Source organism: Pseudorasbora parva, chromosome 9 (assembly GCF_024679245.1).
Source record: "Pseudorasbora parva isolate DD20220531a chromosome 9, ASM2467924v1, whole genome shotgun sequence".
Lineage (NCBI taxonomy): Eukaryota > Metazoa > Chordata > Actinopteri > Cypriniformes > Gobionidae > Pseudorasbora > Pseudorasbora parva.
The window spans coordinates 39,095,830-39,113,997 of NC_090180.1; the positions used below are offsets into that span (position 1 = coordinate 39,095,830).

The 18,168-nt window shown below is 38.7% G+C and overlaps 1 protein-coding gene across 2 annotated transcripts in view; it reads left to right on the forward strand.

Moving 5' to 3' along the window:
• The window catches only part of pard3ab (par-3 family cell polarity regulator alpha, b), a 119,950-nt gene that overhangs the window by 20,933 nt on the left and 80,849 nt on the right, over positions 1–18,168 (forward strand). For both annotated transcript variants that reach the window (XM_067452562.1, XM_067452563.1), the window contains exon 2: positions 8,675–8,776. In XM_067452562.1, coding sequence (XP_067308663.1) covers positions 8,675–8,776 — 102 coding nt within the window. The remainder of the gene's footprint in view (positions 1–8,674; positions 8,777–18,168) is intronic.

Sequence of the window (18,168 nt, forward strand, 5' to 3'; positions counted from 1 at the left end):
TCAGCTCACAAACACTCGACTGACGATATAAAGTGAGGTAAAACATGTTATTAAACGTTGTCTTTTGTTGAACAGATTTATGAACGCTTCATTAGTTTGTGAAGATGTTTGACTCCTGATGCTTTTTCAAACGCACGTTATAAGGGACTGAAACTCGCAGTCTTTCAGATGGAGCAGCATTACTCCTGATCACAGAGGCACTCTTCGCTAACACACAGTGCATTTATTTAATTAATTAAAATCGCAGCCTTTGAGCTTTCATAATCGCACACAAGCCAAATCGCGATTGCGGTTCGATTTCGTCATTTTTACATTTCATTTTTACATCTACATTTTTATGTAGCTTTGTATTATACAGAAAGTATAATGTTTTGGTAATGTTAGTTAAGAAATACTGATCATTGTTAGTTTTATCTTAGGTCCATTAAAAAAGTTATTTTGATTTTGATTGTAATGTTATTAAACAGTAACTAAGAAATTAACATTACTTAGAATAATTAATTCTTTATAAGTATTTTTCATTGTCAGTTTGGTAATGATGAATTAACATGTTAACTAATGAAGTCGTATGTCTCAGTTTTCAATAACAAATAATCAGAACAGTTCTAATCATTATTAGGGCATGTTGTAGTCCAGATTAAAACATAGAAATGTTTAAGTTTGAAAATAAATAGTCTATTAAGTCTTTAAGTATTAAGTATTTGGTGCTGTGATGAGCAACATTGAGATTACAAAAAACAATGGATGCAGGCGGGGGTTTGTTTTGTTTGCGGGGGTTTCCGGGGTAACCATGCATTTGGCAGTTCATCAGCGCCCTCTTCTGTCATTGAGCGGCACTTCATTAGCACGTCTCCTTCACTCGTTCACGTGTTTCTTATTTACACTTGAGCGCGTGTCCCTTTGACGCAGAATACAGCGATGTTGAGCATTTATAAGGTTGATGGGCAAAGTATTCTTGAGTGCATTATAAAAAAATATTAATTGTTAATAAATTATTATTTACGATATTTTAAAGTGCCCACGATAACAATATTGTGCATATTCATTATCGTGATAAATCGCATTATCGAAAATCGGCACGTCTAGTGCTGACGCCCCGCGATATAATCAAACGTTTTAACATTTCACTGTTCGTTTTGTCATCATACCGGACATTTCATGACGGCTCCTTTAGAGGCGTTTCTAGCGATCTATTCCACAGACTCTTGAATGTCTTTCAGAACTTTTCAAATTTAAAGCTCTGAATTCACCCCCCCCCCCCAAAAAAAAACCATTGCTGCTAAAACGTTGCTGTGTTTTTTTTTTAAGGCAAAATCACTAAAGACAAAATAGATTTAATGTTGATATAAATTGGCACTTCCCGCTCTGAGCGGGGCTCGAACTCTGGTCTTTTCTGCACGGGAGTCTGCCGCTCTAACGATGGGCTAAATGCTGCGTAATTTTCCATTGGCCACTAGACGAAGTGAGCGTCTTTTGAAATAACGGGAGTTTACCTGCACAGTTCTCATTAGCTCGCCTCCGTTACACTGACAGATATATTTCAGAACCAGCTGCTATCAAAACAATCTGCCAGATTCGGCAGATGCAGGCGCGCCGTGGGCCAGATATTATTGCTGGCGGGCCACTTTTGGCCCGCGGGCCGCCAGTTGCCGACCACTGGTGTAGGGCATACAAAATTACACTTTGTGTTCCACGGGAGAATAAGTCACATGTGTCTTGATCAACCTGAAGATAATGACAGATGTATCGTTTTTTGAGTGCTGTCCCTTTTAATATTGCACTTATGCTGGACTGGTGTTTCTGTGCTGAACCTGTGACTGGTTTTACGAGGTTAACAGTCATTTTGGGAGTCTGTCCTTCTGCCTGCAGATCCAGCTGAAGACAGATGAGTGTTAACGGACGTTCTATTTTTAACTCTTAGATGAGGCATTAATGGATGTGACTTAATTGAGTGTGTAGCTGAAATGACTTTTACTGTGTGTGTGTGTGTGTGTGTGTGTGTGTGTGTTCTCGGGGTAAGAGCAGCTCGGCTGGAGAGCGAGTTTATGGGTTCAGTGTCATCTGTTCTAAAACGTTGGACAAAGAAAGACAGAATGAAAGAGTAAAATGCAGAAATCTGAACACATCAGACAGCATTGTGAATGGGTTATGTAAGGGTGCAGCTGTGCTACAGGGATTTGCTCCTCTGTGCTAGTGCACAGATATGCTTTTGAAAGGGAGAGTGGGGCAAAGGTTTAGAGATTTCGGTGCGGTTTTTCAGTGTTTTAAGCCTTGGTGTGATGTTGGAATTAATTACTTGTTTTGCAGATTCATTCATTAATAACAGTGTAAATATTTTGCCCAAATCAAGATAATAAGGAAACATTTTATTATTGAACTGGACTTTATTCATTATGTTGATGGGAAATAGGCCTACTTTATTACAGATTTATGTACATGCTCTTAAAAATAAATGTTCCAAAAAGGGGTTTTGCAGTGATGCAAAAGAAGAATGACTTTTTTTGTGATCATTTTAGAAAAGATCCTTTTTTTCTTAGTGTGAACAACCTTTTTCCACTTTAAAGAAGTCTTTGTGGAATGGAAAGGTTCCACCATCGATGGATCATAAGCCGTGTTTCCACCACAGGAACTTTCCCCAGGAACTACGGACTTTGGAGGCGAAATCAGAGCGACTATAATTTCGTCCAAATAGCCATAGAGACTAAAGCTGAAAGTATAAGACGGGGAGAGATTCAAGCTGTTCTGGACCTTTTGAAGACCATCGGAGTGTCCTCTATACATTTTTTCTCAGGGATAAAGTTGCATTGACCTCACACACAGATGAGAGTTTCAGGCATTTGTTCTGTGATTATAATAATGGTTATAAGTTTTTAAAAAAACACAAAAAAAATCTGAACTTTTAATGCGGTTTGACCATTCATTTACACAACAAGTTTTTGAAAACATTACCGTCTCCATGTGTATTGCGTACATGTTAAGCCTAGTTCAGACTGCTCGATTTTCAAACTCGTTGGGTCACTGCTCTTTTCAGACTGCATGACTATCTGGGGTAGAATTCAGTCTCTGCTGTGTTCACACTGGACGAGGGATCAGCGACAGAGGGGTTCACACTGCGTGACTGTACAGGAGGAACAATCGCAGACAACTCTCTCCCTCCAGTGTGCAAACAATGTTTCCCAACATTCCCAAACAAACACACGTGGGATGTGACAAGTAAACAACGCGAGATCATAGTGCGTCAGACCGAAGTTCTCGCCCAAGACTTGGAATTGTTATTAAAAATAATAAACTTTACAAAGTTTGTTCCAAGTTCTCTGTGTGCTGATTTGTGGAGAAAAAGAAAAGAAAAAAAGATTATGGCGGAGGAAATTATTGGAGAGCTATAGAGAGCAAGCATTGTGTTCTGCAAAGAGAGTTTGAGGTAAATAAATAATTTTGCATTATTAAATAAAATAATTTAAATTATAATTAATTTAAATAATTAAACTGCGTTTACATGCTTCCTCATAATGTGATTTATAATAGGATTTTGACAATATTGCGATTAAACTTTACCTCATGTGATTGCAATACTTCGATCAAACTAATGTGATTAAGCTCATAATCGTAGTAACCATAGTCGCATCGCATTAAACTAGGTGGCGTATGCTGAGTTTAATCGCAATAAACAGGCATGCAAGCACCTTAAAGGGTTAGTTCACCCAAAAATGAAAATTCTGTCATTAATGACTCACCCTCATGTCGTTCGACACCCGTAAGACCTCCGTTCATCTTCAGAACACAAATGAAGATATTTGTGTTGTAATCCGATGGCTCAGACAGGCCTTCATTGACACCAATGTCATTTCCTCTCTCAAGACCCATAAAAGGCACTAAAGACTTAAGAGAAAAAATTTACTTCTTACAATATCGCAGTATATCGTATCGTAACCCATGTATCGTGATACGTATCGTATCGCCAGATTCTTGGCAATACACAGGTCTATCACTGACGCCCCTTCGCTAATTCAACATGATCAATCTGCCAACAGAAAAAAAACCTACAATAGCTGACTAGAGCTAAGAAAAAAAAAAATGCTGGACGGCCAACCGGCCTCAAATCTCTGCGGGCGTTTAACCCAAGAGTCACGTTCAGCTGCTTCATTCACTTATTGAATCTAATGAAATCAGATCTCTAGAGTCAAATGTTTTCTTCCTGAATCAAATCTGCAACAAAAATTAATTCTGTTATCTCTTTTCAAAATGAGTCTTATCAAATCTCCTTTTCTACTGAATCTTAGTGAATGTTGTATTCTCAAATGGAATGTCTTCTTGAATGGAATTGCATGTCAAATGTATTAATAACTCTTCTAAAATCGAATCTCTTTTTTCAAAACAATTCAAATCTCCAATTTAAAGGAATCTCCAGTCTTCTTGAATTAAATTTTAAATTGAATTTCTAGAACGTTATAGGATCGCTTCAATTAAATTTATTAAAGGGGTACTTCAGCACTGGGAAGATGAATCTATATTTAAACTGGGTCATTAATGTAGTAGTAATGTGAAATTATTTTTCAATTTGGTGCTTTTTAGACTGAGAAAAGACAGAAAATTAATTTTTGTCTCATGGGGATGAAAGACAACCATTCCCAGAATGCTTCACTGCCCTGTGAGGCCACTCCCTCAGGAGCACGATCATTTGAATATACTCCAGGGTTTCTACTGATACAAAGCCATATGCTAATCGCTGAAGTAACCCTTTAAAGCATTTCCTCCTCATAGAGCAACAGGTTGTAGAGGATTACTGTTAGGGCTGTGCGATATGGACAAAACATTCGATCACAATTTTAACTTAAAGGTGCACTATACATCTTTCCATCCGCTAGGGGTCTCCTATTCTAAACAAATGCTTAGTTTGATGACGCCAAGTGTGAGCGCAGTATCTTGGGACATGTGGTCTTCACCTCACAGCCAGTGGAAAATAGGACTCGGGCAGGAATCACGTTCATGTAGGTTATTAACGTTACTGTAGTGTGAAGCAGAGCAGGACCGAGTGTTGTGGGGCTGAGCACAGCCGCTGGAGCGATTGTTACACAAATACCCGCCTCACGAGCACCGGGACTTTTAATATAACGGGACGGGACGCAGTCGCCGGGGGCATGCGCACTAGTTCCGCTTTTCCGGTCATTGGTATGAGGTGATGCAGCTCTTTTTAGATATATTTATCATATTATATACATTTAAGTGTGTTTAAAATGATGTTACTCTGTGCGTTCGCTCGGTGGCCGCTGTGACACTTGTTCACACTGACTGAGGGTAACGCAGATATGACAAAATTGACAGGCAACTCCCTCAAACGCTATGCTGAAATGTCCTGGGACATAAATAGCAATTTTCTCACAATTTACAAATAGTTGGAAACATTTGGGATATTGTAAGAACTCAACTGAACTAAATATATAACACTGGCCTGGTGTCTTGGATATTTTACTGCAAAAATACTACATAGTGCACCTTTAATTGTGGCAGTTAGTTGACAGGAAGCAAAGTTGGAGTGAGAGATGGGGACAGGATCGGGCAAGGTCCATGAGCCGGGACTCAAATTTGTGACGCCTGAAGTGCAACGAAGCCATCGGAGCACACAATATTGACATTTTTTAAAGCATTCATTGACAATATTTGCAGACACCATATCTTTGCATTAATGTTACTTGCCGTCAGTTTTTTCTTTCTGCTTTTTTGAGCTCTTTTCATGTTTTGAAGTTTGCGATTGCCTGCATTATCGAGTATGAGATATTGTTTTTCTATGTACACATGCATTAGACTGACGTCTGTAACCGCACACAGCATCCCGAGCATGACGCCACGGTGGTAAAAGAAGTTCAACTTTTAACTTTTAATCTGACTGGCCCTACTCCATGCAGCAATGAAAGGTCTTGCAAATTACCTGGCTCTGTGATGCGTCATATCTCATGTATCCAAAATATTCCCAAATCACGGATGTGGATTTATTTCTATTTTTTTTGGCCAAGTCCTTATCCTGTCCTGAATTCACCTTCCCTGTTTCTGTGCTTTCTTCCATGTCGTAACAGTAAACCCACTCTTTTCTGTTCAAAATGCACACTGGGGGGGGGTCTGGGTCTGGTGGAAAAACGGTTCTTTCTGCAGTTTAGAAATCGTGCAAGCCCACATCCCGATGTCGATTAATCGCACAGCCTGTGTATTTTACTGCATATCATGTTGTCTGTCGTCATAACTCTGCCAACGCTCTGAACCAGCCTGTGTGAAATAAATGGCGATTTTCATGTTTCAAAATGTGACGAGCGACGGTAAGGACACATTCCTTACTGTTTTTTGGTCACATTTTGAAATATTTCAGATGCCCGCATGCCTCTTTAGAGTAAACACTCATTAAGCCGAACGCGAGTTTGCACTGTGAAATGACTCTTATTTCCTGTATCCTGCAGAAAGAGAGCCAGTTCGTTGAAAAAAGAGCCTTTATAAAGACTCTTTCTCATGAAAACACTTTGCTCTCTGTTGGTGGAGACTGACGTTCCCTTGTTGGACGGCATGTTTGAGTTAGCGGACATGTGCTTTCTCTGTCTAGAGATTTTAACAAGCTTTATTAGCATCATAAGTAAGGGATTACATTACCAAAGCATTAATAAACCTCACACACATATACACCCATGCAAACACAGTAAGGATAGCAGTGTAAGGTATGTTTGAATATCCGGTTGCTGTGTACATGTCTCTCCTCCTCGGATGCTCAATAAGACATGGACTCTGTAGTATCAGATACACTCAGTTGTCTTTGACAGCACAATCCTCTCAGCTTACACACGCGGGTCTTTCTGAGAGTGAACTTCTCACATTACCGAACGCGTCCTCGTTTAGGACTATTTGCTTCTGAGCTGAGAGGAAGAAAGGAATGAAGAAGGAGACTGGTTTTTAGCCTGGTCTGGTCTCTTTTGTGTGTGGAGAAAGACATTATGATGTTTAGAGATGTGGAAGCATCACTTCTCTCTACAGAAGAGACTCAGGGAGGAAAAGGGTGCGGCTAAGCAGGTAGAGTCAGTGCGGATTGGTCACAACCTTGTTGCGTTGTGACATCATGACTTCTGATTGGCTAGTAAAATTATTACTTTACTTATTGTAGATTGTATTGACTCTGAAATGAAACCGTATTTATACTCTTTTTAAACCCCTAACGTTGGCACGTAGCACCTGTACCGTTTGTGCTACAGATGTGCGCTATTTATTTTCTAAGCATCATAAAAACTGCATAAAATCAAATTTAGAAGTTTTATGGCTTTTAGGTTTTCTCCACGAGCTTAGAGGTCAAGCAGAAAATGAATTTAAAATTTAAAGTGTTGTTCTCTTCCAGGAAAACAAAAACTTTACTCATCCAGCACTACACAGATTTTTGCTCAATAAATATTATTATTATTATTTTTTTAAATATTTTTTTTTATGTTAAAGCATGCTCTAGCGGTTAATAAACAGAACTGCATGTGTCTTGCGGAGGAACATTGCAGCCGGAGCTACTTCTCTCTGTTTGTGCTCCTCCGCCGCGGTTCCTACCAGACCGGCCTAAAATAGTCCCAGTACGGTTTGGAAAATGGATTCATATTGTACATTCTCATTTTATAATTTAAAATCTTGAACACAAAAAAAGTTACGGACAGCTGCTTTAATTTCATTTATTTAAGTTATTATCATTGAGCATTAGAATTATATTAATAATAGGCTATATGAAGTTATGGTCATTTTTACAGTTATATACATTATTTATAATATCAATAATATTCAAAATAGTTAGTTATATAAAATATTATATAAAATATTACCTACTTATAGAATAATACATTCAATATATAAAATCATATTTTATTTAAGTAATGCATATTTTTATTATATTATTAAATAGTATTATATTTATGTAATTATTTTATAAAATATATACATTTATGTTTTTATGTTTTATACAATTATCCTTTATTATTATATATATATATTATTATTATTAGTTTAGTATTATTTATATAAAATAGGATTATATTAAACATTAATTATTCATTAAATTAAGTATTTAAGAACATTTTTTTATTACAGACTCCTGACTGGAAAATGCATTTCAGTTTTGATCGACAGCTGTTGCTACCCAATAGTTCAGTTCATGTCCTCTGTGACTTTGAACTTCAGTTGCTCTCTGTCTCTGTGTGTGTGTGTGTGTGTGTGTGTCTGTGTGTGTGTGTGTGTGTGTGTGTGTGTGTGTGTGTCTGTGTGTGTGTGTGTGTGTGTGTGTGTGTGTCTCTGTGTGTGTGTGTGTGTGTGTGTGTGTCTCTGTGTGTGTGTGTGTGTGTCTCTGTGTGTGTCTCTGTGTGTGTGTGTGTGTGTGTGTGTGTGTGTGTGTGTGTGTGTGTGTCTGTGTGTGTGTCTCTGTGTGTATTTTTTTTCTGGGTGATGGTCTGGATTCAGGTGCATTATCCCGATTAGTTAAACCCTCATTATGTGTGTGTGCTGTGCTCTTCCTCATTGATTAGAGTGTCCTGATGGAGTCTCTGTGTGTGTGTTTAAGGTCCTGCTGTGGTATAAATACTTTCACTTAAGTTTAAGTCAAACAAAAGTTGAACATGTTCTCTCTGTCTGTCTATCCCCCCCCCCTCTCTCTCTCTCTCGCTCTCTCTCTCAGGGTGAAGAGTACTGGGTTCAGGTGTATCGGCTGGAACACGGTGATGGAGGAATTCTGGACCTGGATGATGTTCTGTGTGATGTGGCTGATGACAAAGACAGAGTGAGACCTGCATTCTCTCATTCAAACACACTCACACACTGCTCGCATTCTCTTCTAAAACAGGCAGCGCTCCTCTGTGTGTGTGTGTGTGTGTATGTTGGTTTTGTAGTATGTATTTTAGTTACAGGTATCAGATGACTCTTGTCTCTCAATAACCATGACCTAATTTGAGGATGGACTCACAAACACATCCACACACACTGCTTTAAACTCCAACGATTCTTTCTATCGAGGCATCACTAGGCCTGTATGGAATCTGTGTCTTGCAGAAGTTTCACAAATTTCTGTCATTCTGAAAATTCTACATATTTCCCTCCTTTTAGGTGTTTGTTTAGTTAAACAAACTAACTTGCTAATACCTTTAGCTTCACCAATAGGAGTAAAGTATCAGTTCCATTTAACACTTTTGAACATATTCAGATGGATTCCTTAGAATCCCACAGATGAACTGATGCAAAACCAAACAAAAAAGGAAAATGTGCAGATTCTATGCGGAATTTGTAAATGCTAGTCTGAGGCAATAGAAGTAGGTTTGCATGATATATCGGTTTTCTTTTTCAAAACACATCACATCACACGGTTGATATCGGGTATTCAATTTTCATGCTCATTTCCCCTATTTTCTCATTTAAAAAGTAATTGAAAGTAATCCTGAGAAATGCTTATAATTTAATAACACTGTTGTGTAATCCTTAGCAAAAATCTTTCATTAAATATCTTTCATTGTATTGTACGTTATGTATAATACGTAATATTGTGATGCCTAAATTCAGTAATATTAATCAGTTGATTTGAGTTTTTAGTGTTTTATTTTTAGTTTATTCTGACAAAATAGAGTAGAATATTAATTTAGGTTATTATTTGATGATGATGGCGATGATGATATAATTCTATTAATACAGTCTCTATAATGTTCGGGATGTTTCCTACACTTATATGGCTTGGCTCCCTCATTAAGAATATGAAAAATATTTAAAAAACAATAATAATAACAACAGAAATTATAATTATTTATAAAAGATTATGGTAACACTTTATTTATATGTTGCATAATATGTTACATGTAGTTACTGCAGTAATAACAGTAAATGATGCATAATTACACGTAACTAACCCTTAACCAAACCCTAATCCAACCCTAACCCTATAGTAAGTACATTATTAATTCATTAATATTACTCGGTACTTAAATATATAATTACACTCTAACAATGACACCTTAAAATAGTGCAATTGAGATTATTACTATTGTTATAATATTTTTTTTTAATATTAAAACATTGAAAACAATTGATTTTAGTTTGTGTTCAAAATGCTACCGAGTTTGAATCAGTTATTGGCCATGACATGGAAAAATTGATTGACTCATTGGTGTCAGACAGAACTTATTCAGAAATATTAGTGCATCTCTAATTAGTAGTACTTAATATTTAAAGCCTTTAAAACGAACTGTTGCGAACATTTAATAAGCAAAGTGTATGAATGACTAAAATAGCAAGGAGGAGGGATTTTGGTTGGTATCTTCTTTGTGTTTAGGTGAATGTCAGTCTAGACCTCTTCAGACTGCGGTCTGCGCGGTGAGCCTGCCCCCCTCTGGCCAAACGCAGGCAGTGCGCTGCCTTTTCCACATTTCTTCATGTTGCTGACCCAGAACAGATGATATCGGCTTACCGAGACCACAGACACTTTGCTAGAATGTAGTTGTGTGTTTGATGTGGTGGGTGTGTCTGGGCGTGTGTGCGTTATTTTAGTTCTCTGTGTGAAATAAAAGACACTTCGCATCTGTGCCTGAAGGAGCGTGTGAGATCATACCACCAGTTACGCTCACACATTTATAGCTGATCGTGTCTAGTTTTACCATATATAGGCCATCCCTTCTGCCGGCCAGTGTTTGTCACATCCTGGTGTCTCACACAGATTTACTGAATGATTCAGGCCGCACCTGCGGCTGGTCAGAGGAAACACTGTCCACAAACAGGAAGTGCTACAATACAGCTTTAATGTGGCTTAGTGTGACTCACTCAATCTGCAACAAAAGCACTGAAACTCACACGTGTATGTAGAATGTGGACTGGCTGATATTAATGTTTTTTTCTAATATTAGAATTTTTATAATGGTCTGTGGTGGTAGACTAACGTGTACTTTCAGGCTAAACACACAAATATTTGCATACACACATTTGGAGCAGGGCTTTTATATATATTTTTTATTCTTAATTTACTTATTATTTTTTTGTCCATTCATTTTCGTTTTGTTTTCTGTAGCTTTTCCTCTGTGGCTAAATTTTCAGTTGTTTTAATTTTTCAGACAATTTATTCAATATTTATATTTAGGGGGAGGGGAGGGGGTGGGGGGGGGGGGTTGGGGGGTGAAATGCTGTTTCATGCATACTGAGCTTTTTACACTGTTAAAGACTAGGATTCCCATCCTAAACATAGACAAAGTTTCAAAAACTAATGTTGGACGTTTGATGGAGTATTTCTGTGTCAAAAATACTCCTTCCAGTTTCTCACAAGTTTCCGATAGTTTTTTTTTCGTTCATGGGTCCGCTTGACATCAACAGGGCGGAAGGTCCATGTATGGGCCGTACAGGCTCTTCTCCCGGTAGGGTTCGCGCACGCGTGACTAGAGCGAGAGAGGAAATGCACGCCGCCCATAAACACTCTCAGCTGCAGATCCAGTCGTCTGTGAACACTTCTGTCATTATAGTCCGTGCCGCGCTCCACTTTATTCCTATGGGTGACGTCGAGCGACTTCAACGCTTCAGCACAGCATTCCGGAAAGGCAGCGCTGCATTTGAACCGATTTGAACGCAGAAATGACGGGAAGCGTCACAACATCACGCTTCAGTCGCGTCGCAAAGTGGATCTCCACGGTAACTGCTGTCACAAGACTTCACCAAATCATACCAAAGAAGTGTGTTTTTGACGGAGCGGTCCCAGCGATAAAGGTTCACGGTCGTGCTTTGGAAACAGGCGGTGAGGAAAACTGCTTCAAATGTCTGTTGTTGGCTATCGTCGCGTAAGTAAACATCAGTAAACAACACGATCGTGTATAACGTTAGTTAATTTATCAATGGAGCATGTGATCTATGGTGTGTGTTTAAATACATTTGTTCAGCTGACCACTATAGGTGTCAGTTTGTTTATTGTAAAACCACCCAAACATAAACCTAGCGTTCTCACAAAGCGCGCTTCGTCATTCAAATGCGCTAACGGTTACTCCATTGTTGTTCTATGTATAACGTTACACTAGTCTGACGTGCAAAACCGTTTTGCTTGCTACTGCTAATGTTTAGTCACATACAATAGTCCATAAACCGAATCATGTCCTCATAAACTGCGAGTAAACACACAGAAATGTTGACAGTCCACTAAATACAGTCCATACCACAGAGACGGACGTCCTGCTGTTGCTGTTTCTCCTGTTCAATTTATTTCAGCCTCCGGATCTGATTCTGGATCATATCTGTATTAGCTGAATCTGATTGATAGCCATGGTTTATTAGAGTAACGTTTTCTTCTCCACGCTTGAGGACGTCACCCCTTGCCCGCTCGTCATTCTTTAGCTCCGCCCACACGATACGCCTCCAGCCGCTCGGTTTTTTCCAGAAAGACTCGGTACAGCCTATATTTCTTTTATAAATATAATAAAACTAAAGACTTTTCGGAGATATGAAGAATGCAATACTACTCTATTGGTAATCAAGATTGACATGAGATTGACTGAAACTGAGTGTTTCACCACCCCTTTAAGGATTTTAGAGTATTTTAATAAGTTAAGGCTTTAACCTTTATTTATAGGTTATCCACAGTTTAAAGTAAAAGTAGTTTGTGGTCTTTGTTTTTGAAGAAATGTTTTTTTAATTATACTACTGTTCAAGTTTGTGGTCAGCAAGGTTGATTTCTTTTCATATGTTTATTTTATGTAAATTAATTCTTTTATTCAGCAAGGGTGCAATACGTGCTCAGAAGTGACAAAGACATATACAATGTTATAAAATTGTCAATTTAAAATAAACTTTCTATTCATCAAAAAAGAAATCCAGCACATCAAGAAATAAAGCAATTTTTTTCCCCAACATTGATAATTTATTAAAGCAGTAATGGGTAACTTTTGTTCTCGTGGTCCCCCTACAGTTGGGAAAAAATCTTGTCCTCTAACTACTGTCGTAAACTCTGTTGTCCTACATTAGGGGATGCCATCGCGCGTGCATTTGTTGAGCTGAGAACCCTGATAGCTCTGAACTAGTGATGAGCGGGTCGTCTCATAACCCGCGGACCCGTATGTCTATTTAATGGTCGCGGGTGCATGGCGGGTTGTAAACATATATGTAATGGTGCGGGGCGGGCCAAATAATTTCATAATAGCGGGTCCCGCGGGTTGAAAAAAAAAGCAGACCTGCGCATCACTAACAGTTACCCTGAACACTGTTCACATGCAGGAGTTCTGCTTGCGTCGCGTGTGAAATGTCTTCATCCCAGGTACAGTGGCATATGTTTCAGCATGTCATGTGAATATAATTTCATGAGGCTTTTTTTTTTTCAAACGCCAAATGATCGTGATGCTCATGTTTACAAGCCATAGTCATTAGCCTAGTCTATCTATTGGTTTATCGGTTTAACGGTAACACCGTTTTACAGAATCTATGATGCTTCAATTCAATGTTTGAATGGTAGTTAATCACCATAACAAGCATGACAGCCCAGTCGGCACCGGTCGGTTACGCCTCCTTCAGCTCACGCCAGCGAGCAAACGCTGGTCCAATGTTGATCCTCGTCCTGCCTTTAATTCGATCACTTTTTCGTTTCCTCTTATTGCTTTCCTCCAACAAAACCTTTGCTTTCTTATTTTTCTGTGCTGCTTCAGACATGACTATATTATCCGACGAACAAACGATAGTTGGGCTCACACGTCCGAATGTAAGGAAGTGTGGGTGTTGGTGTAAGTGACGTATATGCCGTAAAGCAGTCGAATTTTGTAGTTCTTTTTGTTCTAGGGTTATTACCCGAAACCCGAAGTTTAAAAGTACGATTAAAAACGATACAGACCCCGCCAAGCTATGACAGACGTGTCATTCAACCTATTGTAAGTCGATGTATCATCACAAGAGTCTTGAAAATATATTATGAAGGTTGAAAAATTACCCAGTGCTGCTTTAAATATAACAAATTATATTTAAAATTATTAAAAATAATAGATTGCTTTAAAATATAAAACCATGAATTGTAATATTTCACAATATTACTATTTTGTATTTTGATCATCAATGAGCATAAGAGATGACTTTCAAAAACATCCAAATAAATCTTACAAATAGATTAAAATATATTTTTCATAGTAATAATATTTCACAATATTACAGTTTTTATTATATTTTTGATCAAATCAATGCAGCCTTGGTAAGCATAAGAGACTACTTTCAAAAACATCCAAATAAATCTTACCAACCCCAAACTTTTGAACGGTAGTGTAGTGCATGTTAGGACTTTTGAATTATTATATATTATTATAGTAATTATAGTAATTTTAACACAGAAAACACAATCATTCCTCAATTTTTTCCATTAATATGTGTAATTCCTGTGGGTGAAATATTACTTTGTGATCTGTTCCTCAAACTTTGCATGTATCATGTGAAGTTTTAGTATTTGAAAAATAATAAAATTACAATATATAGCAATTTTATACGTTTTTACATTTTATTTGATAAAGCAATTTTATCACATACGATTTTATACACGTTTTGTATTTTTTTCTTTAACATTTATTGTGGTGCAATTCCTTTTCAAGCTGAATAACAATAATGACTTTCTTAAAAATTTAGAAAAAATGATTTGTGTGAATCAAACTTCTTAAGCAGTTCTACTAAAAGACAGTGGAGGGCGCCAAAGATTCAGCTATGATTCTCTCTCTCTCTCTCTCTCTCTCTCTCTCTCTCTCTCTCTCTCTCTCTCTCTCTCTCTCTCTCTCTCTCTCTCTCTCTCTCTCTCTCTCTCTCTCTCCCTCCCTCTCTCTCTCTCTCCCTCCATCCCTCTATCCCGCCACTTTGTTTTTGCAATGTCTTAAAACAATGAAACAGCTTTTGTCAGGTACTGAGCAACATAAAAGCTCTTTTATGTCAATGTTGCTCTGCCCCCTTCTGTGATAACGTCCTCTATCCTCTACTGGACAGGAAGTGGTCTCCGGTTATAAACAGGACGTTAAAGCATCTAAGCGTGCTGCTTCTGGTCAGACAGTGTTTGTGTCGATGTTTTCCTCAATGCTTAAGGAAGTGTGTGAGTGGTGGCGTCTTAACAGGAAGTGTTCGTGAATTGGCTTCTGACCACATGATCTGAAACGTGTGTATGTTCATGAAGACTGCTGTCGTTCCAAACCTGTAAGACTTTTGTTCATCTTCAAACCGGAGATTTCTGTCCCTTCGTTGACCACTACGCAACTACCACTTTTACGCTTCAAAAAGTTAATAAAGATATCACAAAACAAATCCATATGAATTGAGCAGTTTATTCCACATTTTCTGGAATGACATTTGGAATGAAATGTGGATGAGTAACTATATCTTTTCCATTTTTGGGTGAACCGTCCCTTTAAGGGTAGCAAGCTGGTGTGGCCGTCTCAAACACAAACTTGTTTCTATTAGTAACAGGCCTCATGAGGGATTGAAGCAATGATGCACGAGAAACTGTTTACAGTGACAGTGGGTTTACATGGGTTACGGCACGGGATGTGGCCAAGCACAATGCACAAAAAAATCTTAAGGACCCCATGAAATGCAGAAATGCAGTTGTGTGTCCTTTAGCCCATAAGGTCTTATCTATATGCAAACACGCTTACATTGTAGAAAATGCCATGCATTTAGTAGATATCTACGCATTTGAATAGTCTTTTTTTTTTAGAAAACGGACTAAGAATATTAATATTAAAACAAGTCTAGTCCAAAAATAATGCTCCTTAGAGTGAGTGTATACCCATGTATGTATGTATGTATGTATGTATGTATGCATGCATGTGTGCACACACACACACACACACACACACACACACACACACACACACACACACACACACACACACACACACACACACACACACACACACACACACACACACACACACACACACACACAGTGGGGCAAAAAAGTATTTAGTCAGCCACCAATTGTGCAAGTTCTCCCACTTAAAAAGATGAGAGAGGTCTGTAATTTTTATCATAAGGACACTTAAACTATGAGAGACAAAAAAATCCAGAAAATCACGTCTGATTTTTAAATAATTTATTTGCCAATTATGGTGGAAAATAAGTATTTGTCAATAACAAAAGTTCATCTCAGTACTTTGTTATATAACCTTTGCTGGCAATGACAGAGGTCAAACGTTTTCTGTAAGTCACCACAAGGTTTTTACACACTGTTGCTGATAGTTTGGCCCATTCCTCCATGCAGATCTCCTCTAGACCTCCCTCCAAAGATTTTCTATGGGGTTGAGGTCAGCAGAGACTGGTTAGGCCACTCCGGGACCTTAAAATGCTTCTTACGAAGCCACTCCTTCTTTGCCTGGGCAGTGTGTTTGTGATCATTGTCCTGCTGAAAGACCCAGCCACGTTTCATCTTCAATGCCCTTGCTGATTGAAGGAGCTTTTTATTTAAAATCTCACAATACCTTGCCCCATTCATTCTTTCCTGTGCATGTCGTCCTGGTCCCTTTGCAGAAAAACAGCCCCAGAGCATAATGTTTCCACCCCGAGGCTTCACAGTAGATATGGTGCAACTCAGCGTTCTTTCTCCTCCATACACAAGCTGTTGTTTTTTAACAAAAAGTTATATTTTGGTTTTATCTGACCATATGATATTCTTCCAGTCCTCTTCTGGATTGTCCAAATGTTCTCTAGCAAACTTCAGACGGGCCCGGACATGTACGGCTTAAGCAGGGGGACACGTCTGTTCCTTTGTTACTTTGGTTCCAGCTCTCTGCAGGTCATTCACAAGGTCCCCCCTGTGGTTCTGGGATTTTTGCTCACCGTTCTTATGATCATTTTGACCCCATGGGGTGAGAGCTTGCATGAAGCCCATCTGGTTATGTGAAGCCCATAACGAGTTCAAACAGGTGCCATTAATACAGGTAACGAGTAGAGGACAGAGGAGCCTGTTAGGCCCCGTCGCCACGAAGCCAGATCTTTCCCAATCCAATCTTTTTTCCCCCCTCGTTTCAAGAAATATCTGCCTACACACGAGAGCAATGAAAACGACTCAAAACTGTGTAGCATACATGCCAGGCCAGTGTGTGGCGTTGTAATTCTGCCATAGAAATACACTAAAAACAGAAAAAGAAGAGTTGTGGCTAGAAGGGGTACAGGAGTGGTAGGGGTGAGGCAAAATCTCACGATTACATAACAATAAATGCATTTTCTACTTAACAGATGTGTTTTATTAACGTCTACACCTACCCCAACCCTAAACCTACCCTTACAGTAATGCAAATACGGTCATTAAATGCACATGCCCAGTGCCCCTAGTTGTGTCCCTTAGCTCTTTCACCGTGCTGGACGTAGTGTGATGACATCACCGTTTCACAAAATATACAGATTGGCTGTACACATGAAAACGTATGAATGTCGTTTTCAGATTTATCCACTCTGGGACCCGCTTTCACAAAATATTGGATTCATGCTTCTAAAACACCGGATCCGTATGGACAAAATGCTGATCATGTACATTTAAAATGTATACATATACAGGTAAACGTGCAAGGTGTGGACGGGGCCTTGAAGAAGTAGTTTGTGAGAGCCAGAAATCTTGCTTTTTTTGTTGGTGACCAAATACTTATTTTCCACCATAACTTGCAAATAAAATCTTTAAAAATCAGGCAGTGATTTTCTGGATTTCTTTTCACATTCTGTCTCTCATAGTTGAAGTGTGCCTATGATGAAAATTACAGACCTCTCTCATCTTTTTAAGTCGGAGAACTTGCACAATTGGTGGCTGACTAAATACTTTTTTTGCCCCACTGTATATCATACACCATGATTGTTCGTCCAACCAACCAGATTTTACAGCTGTAACTGTCCAGCTGAAGATTAACTGTGGTCTCCTCTCCTTTGCTCGGGTTCAGACTCATGTGGTCAGTTATGTGTAAACTAAGCTATAGGGCAGTGTGTGTGTCAGAGTGAGATGAGTCCAACGGATTGTGAAGCTCAGAGATCATGACCTTTTGAAGAGAGGAAATTAATATCCACACAGGAAGTATACAAATGTTCTCCTGGGAACTTCCTGTCAGCACACTTGGCGCACAGACACCTCTGTTGACCTCCAGTGTGTGTGGAAGATGTTTGTAAGATGCGATTTGGGTCAGTGAGTTCTTGTTTTTTACAGCCATTGTGAAACATACTGAG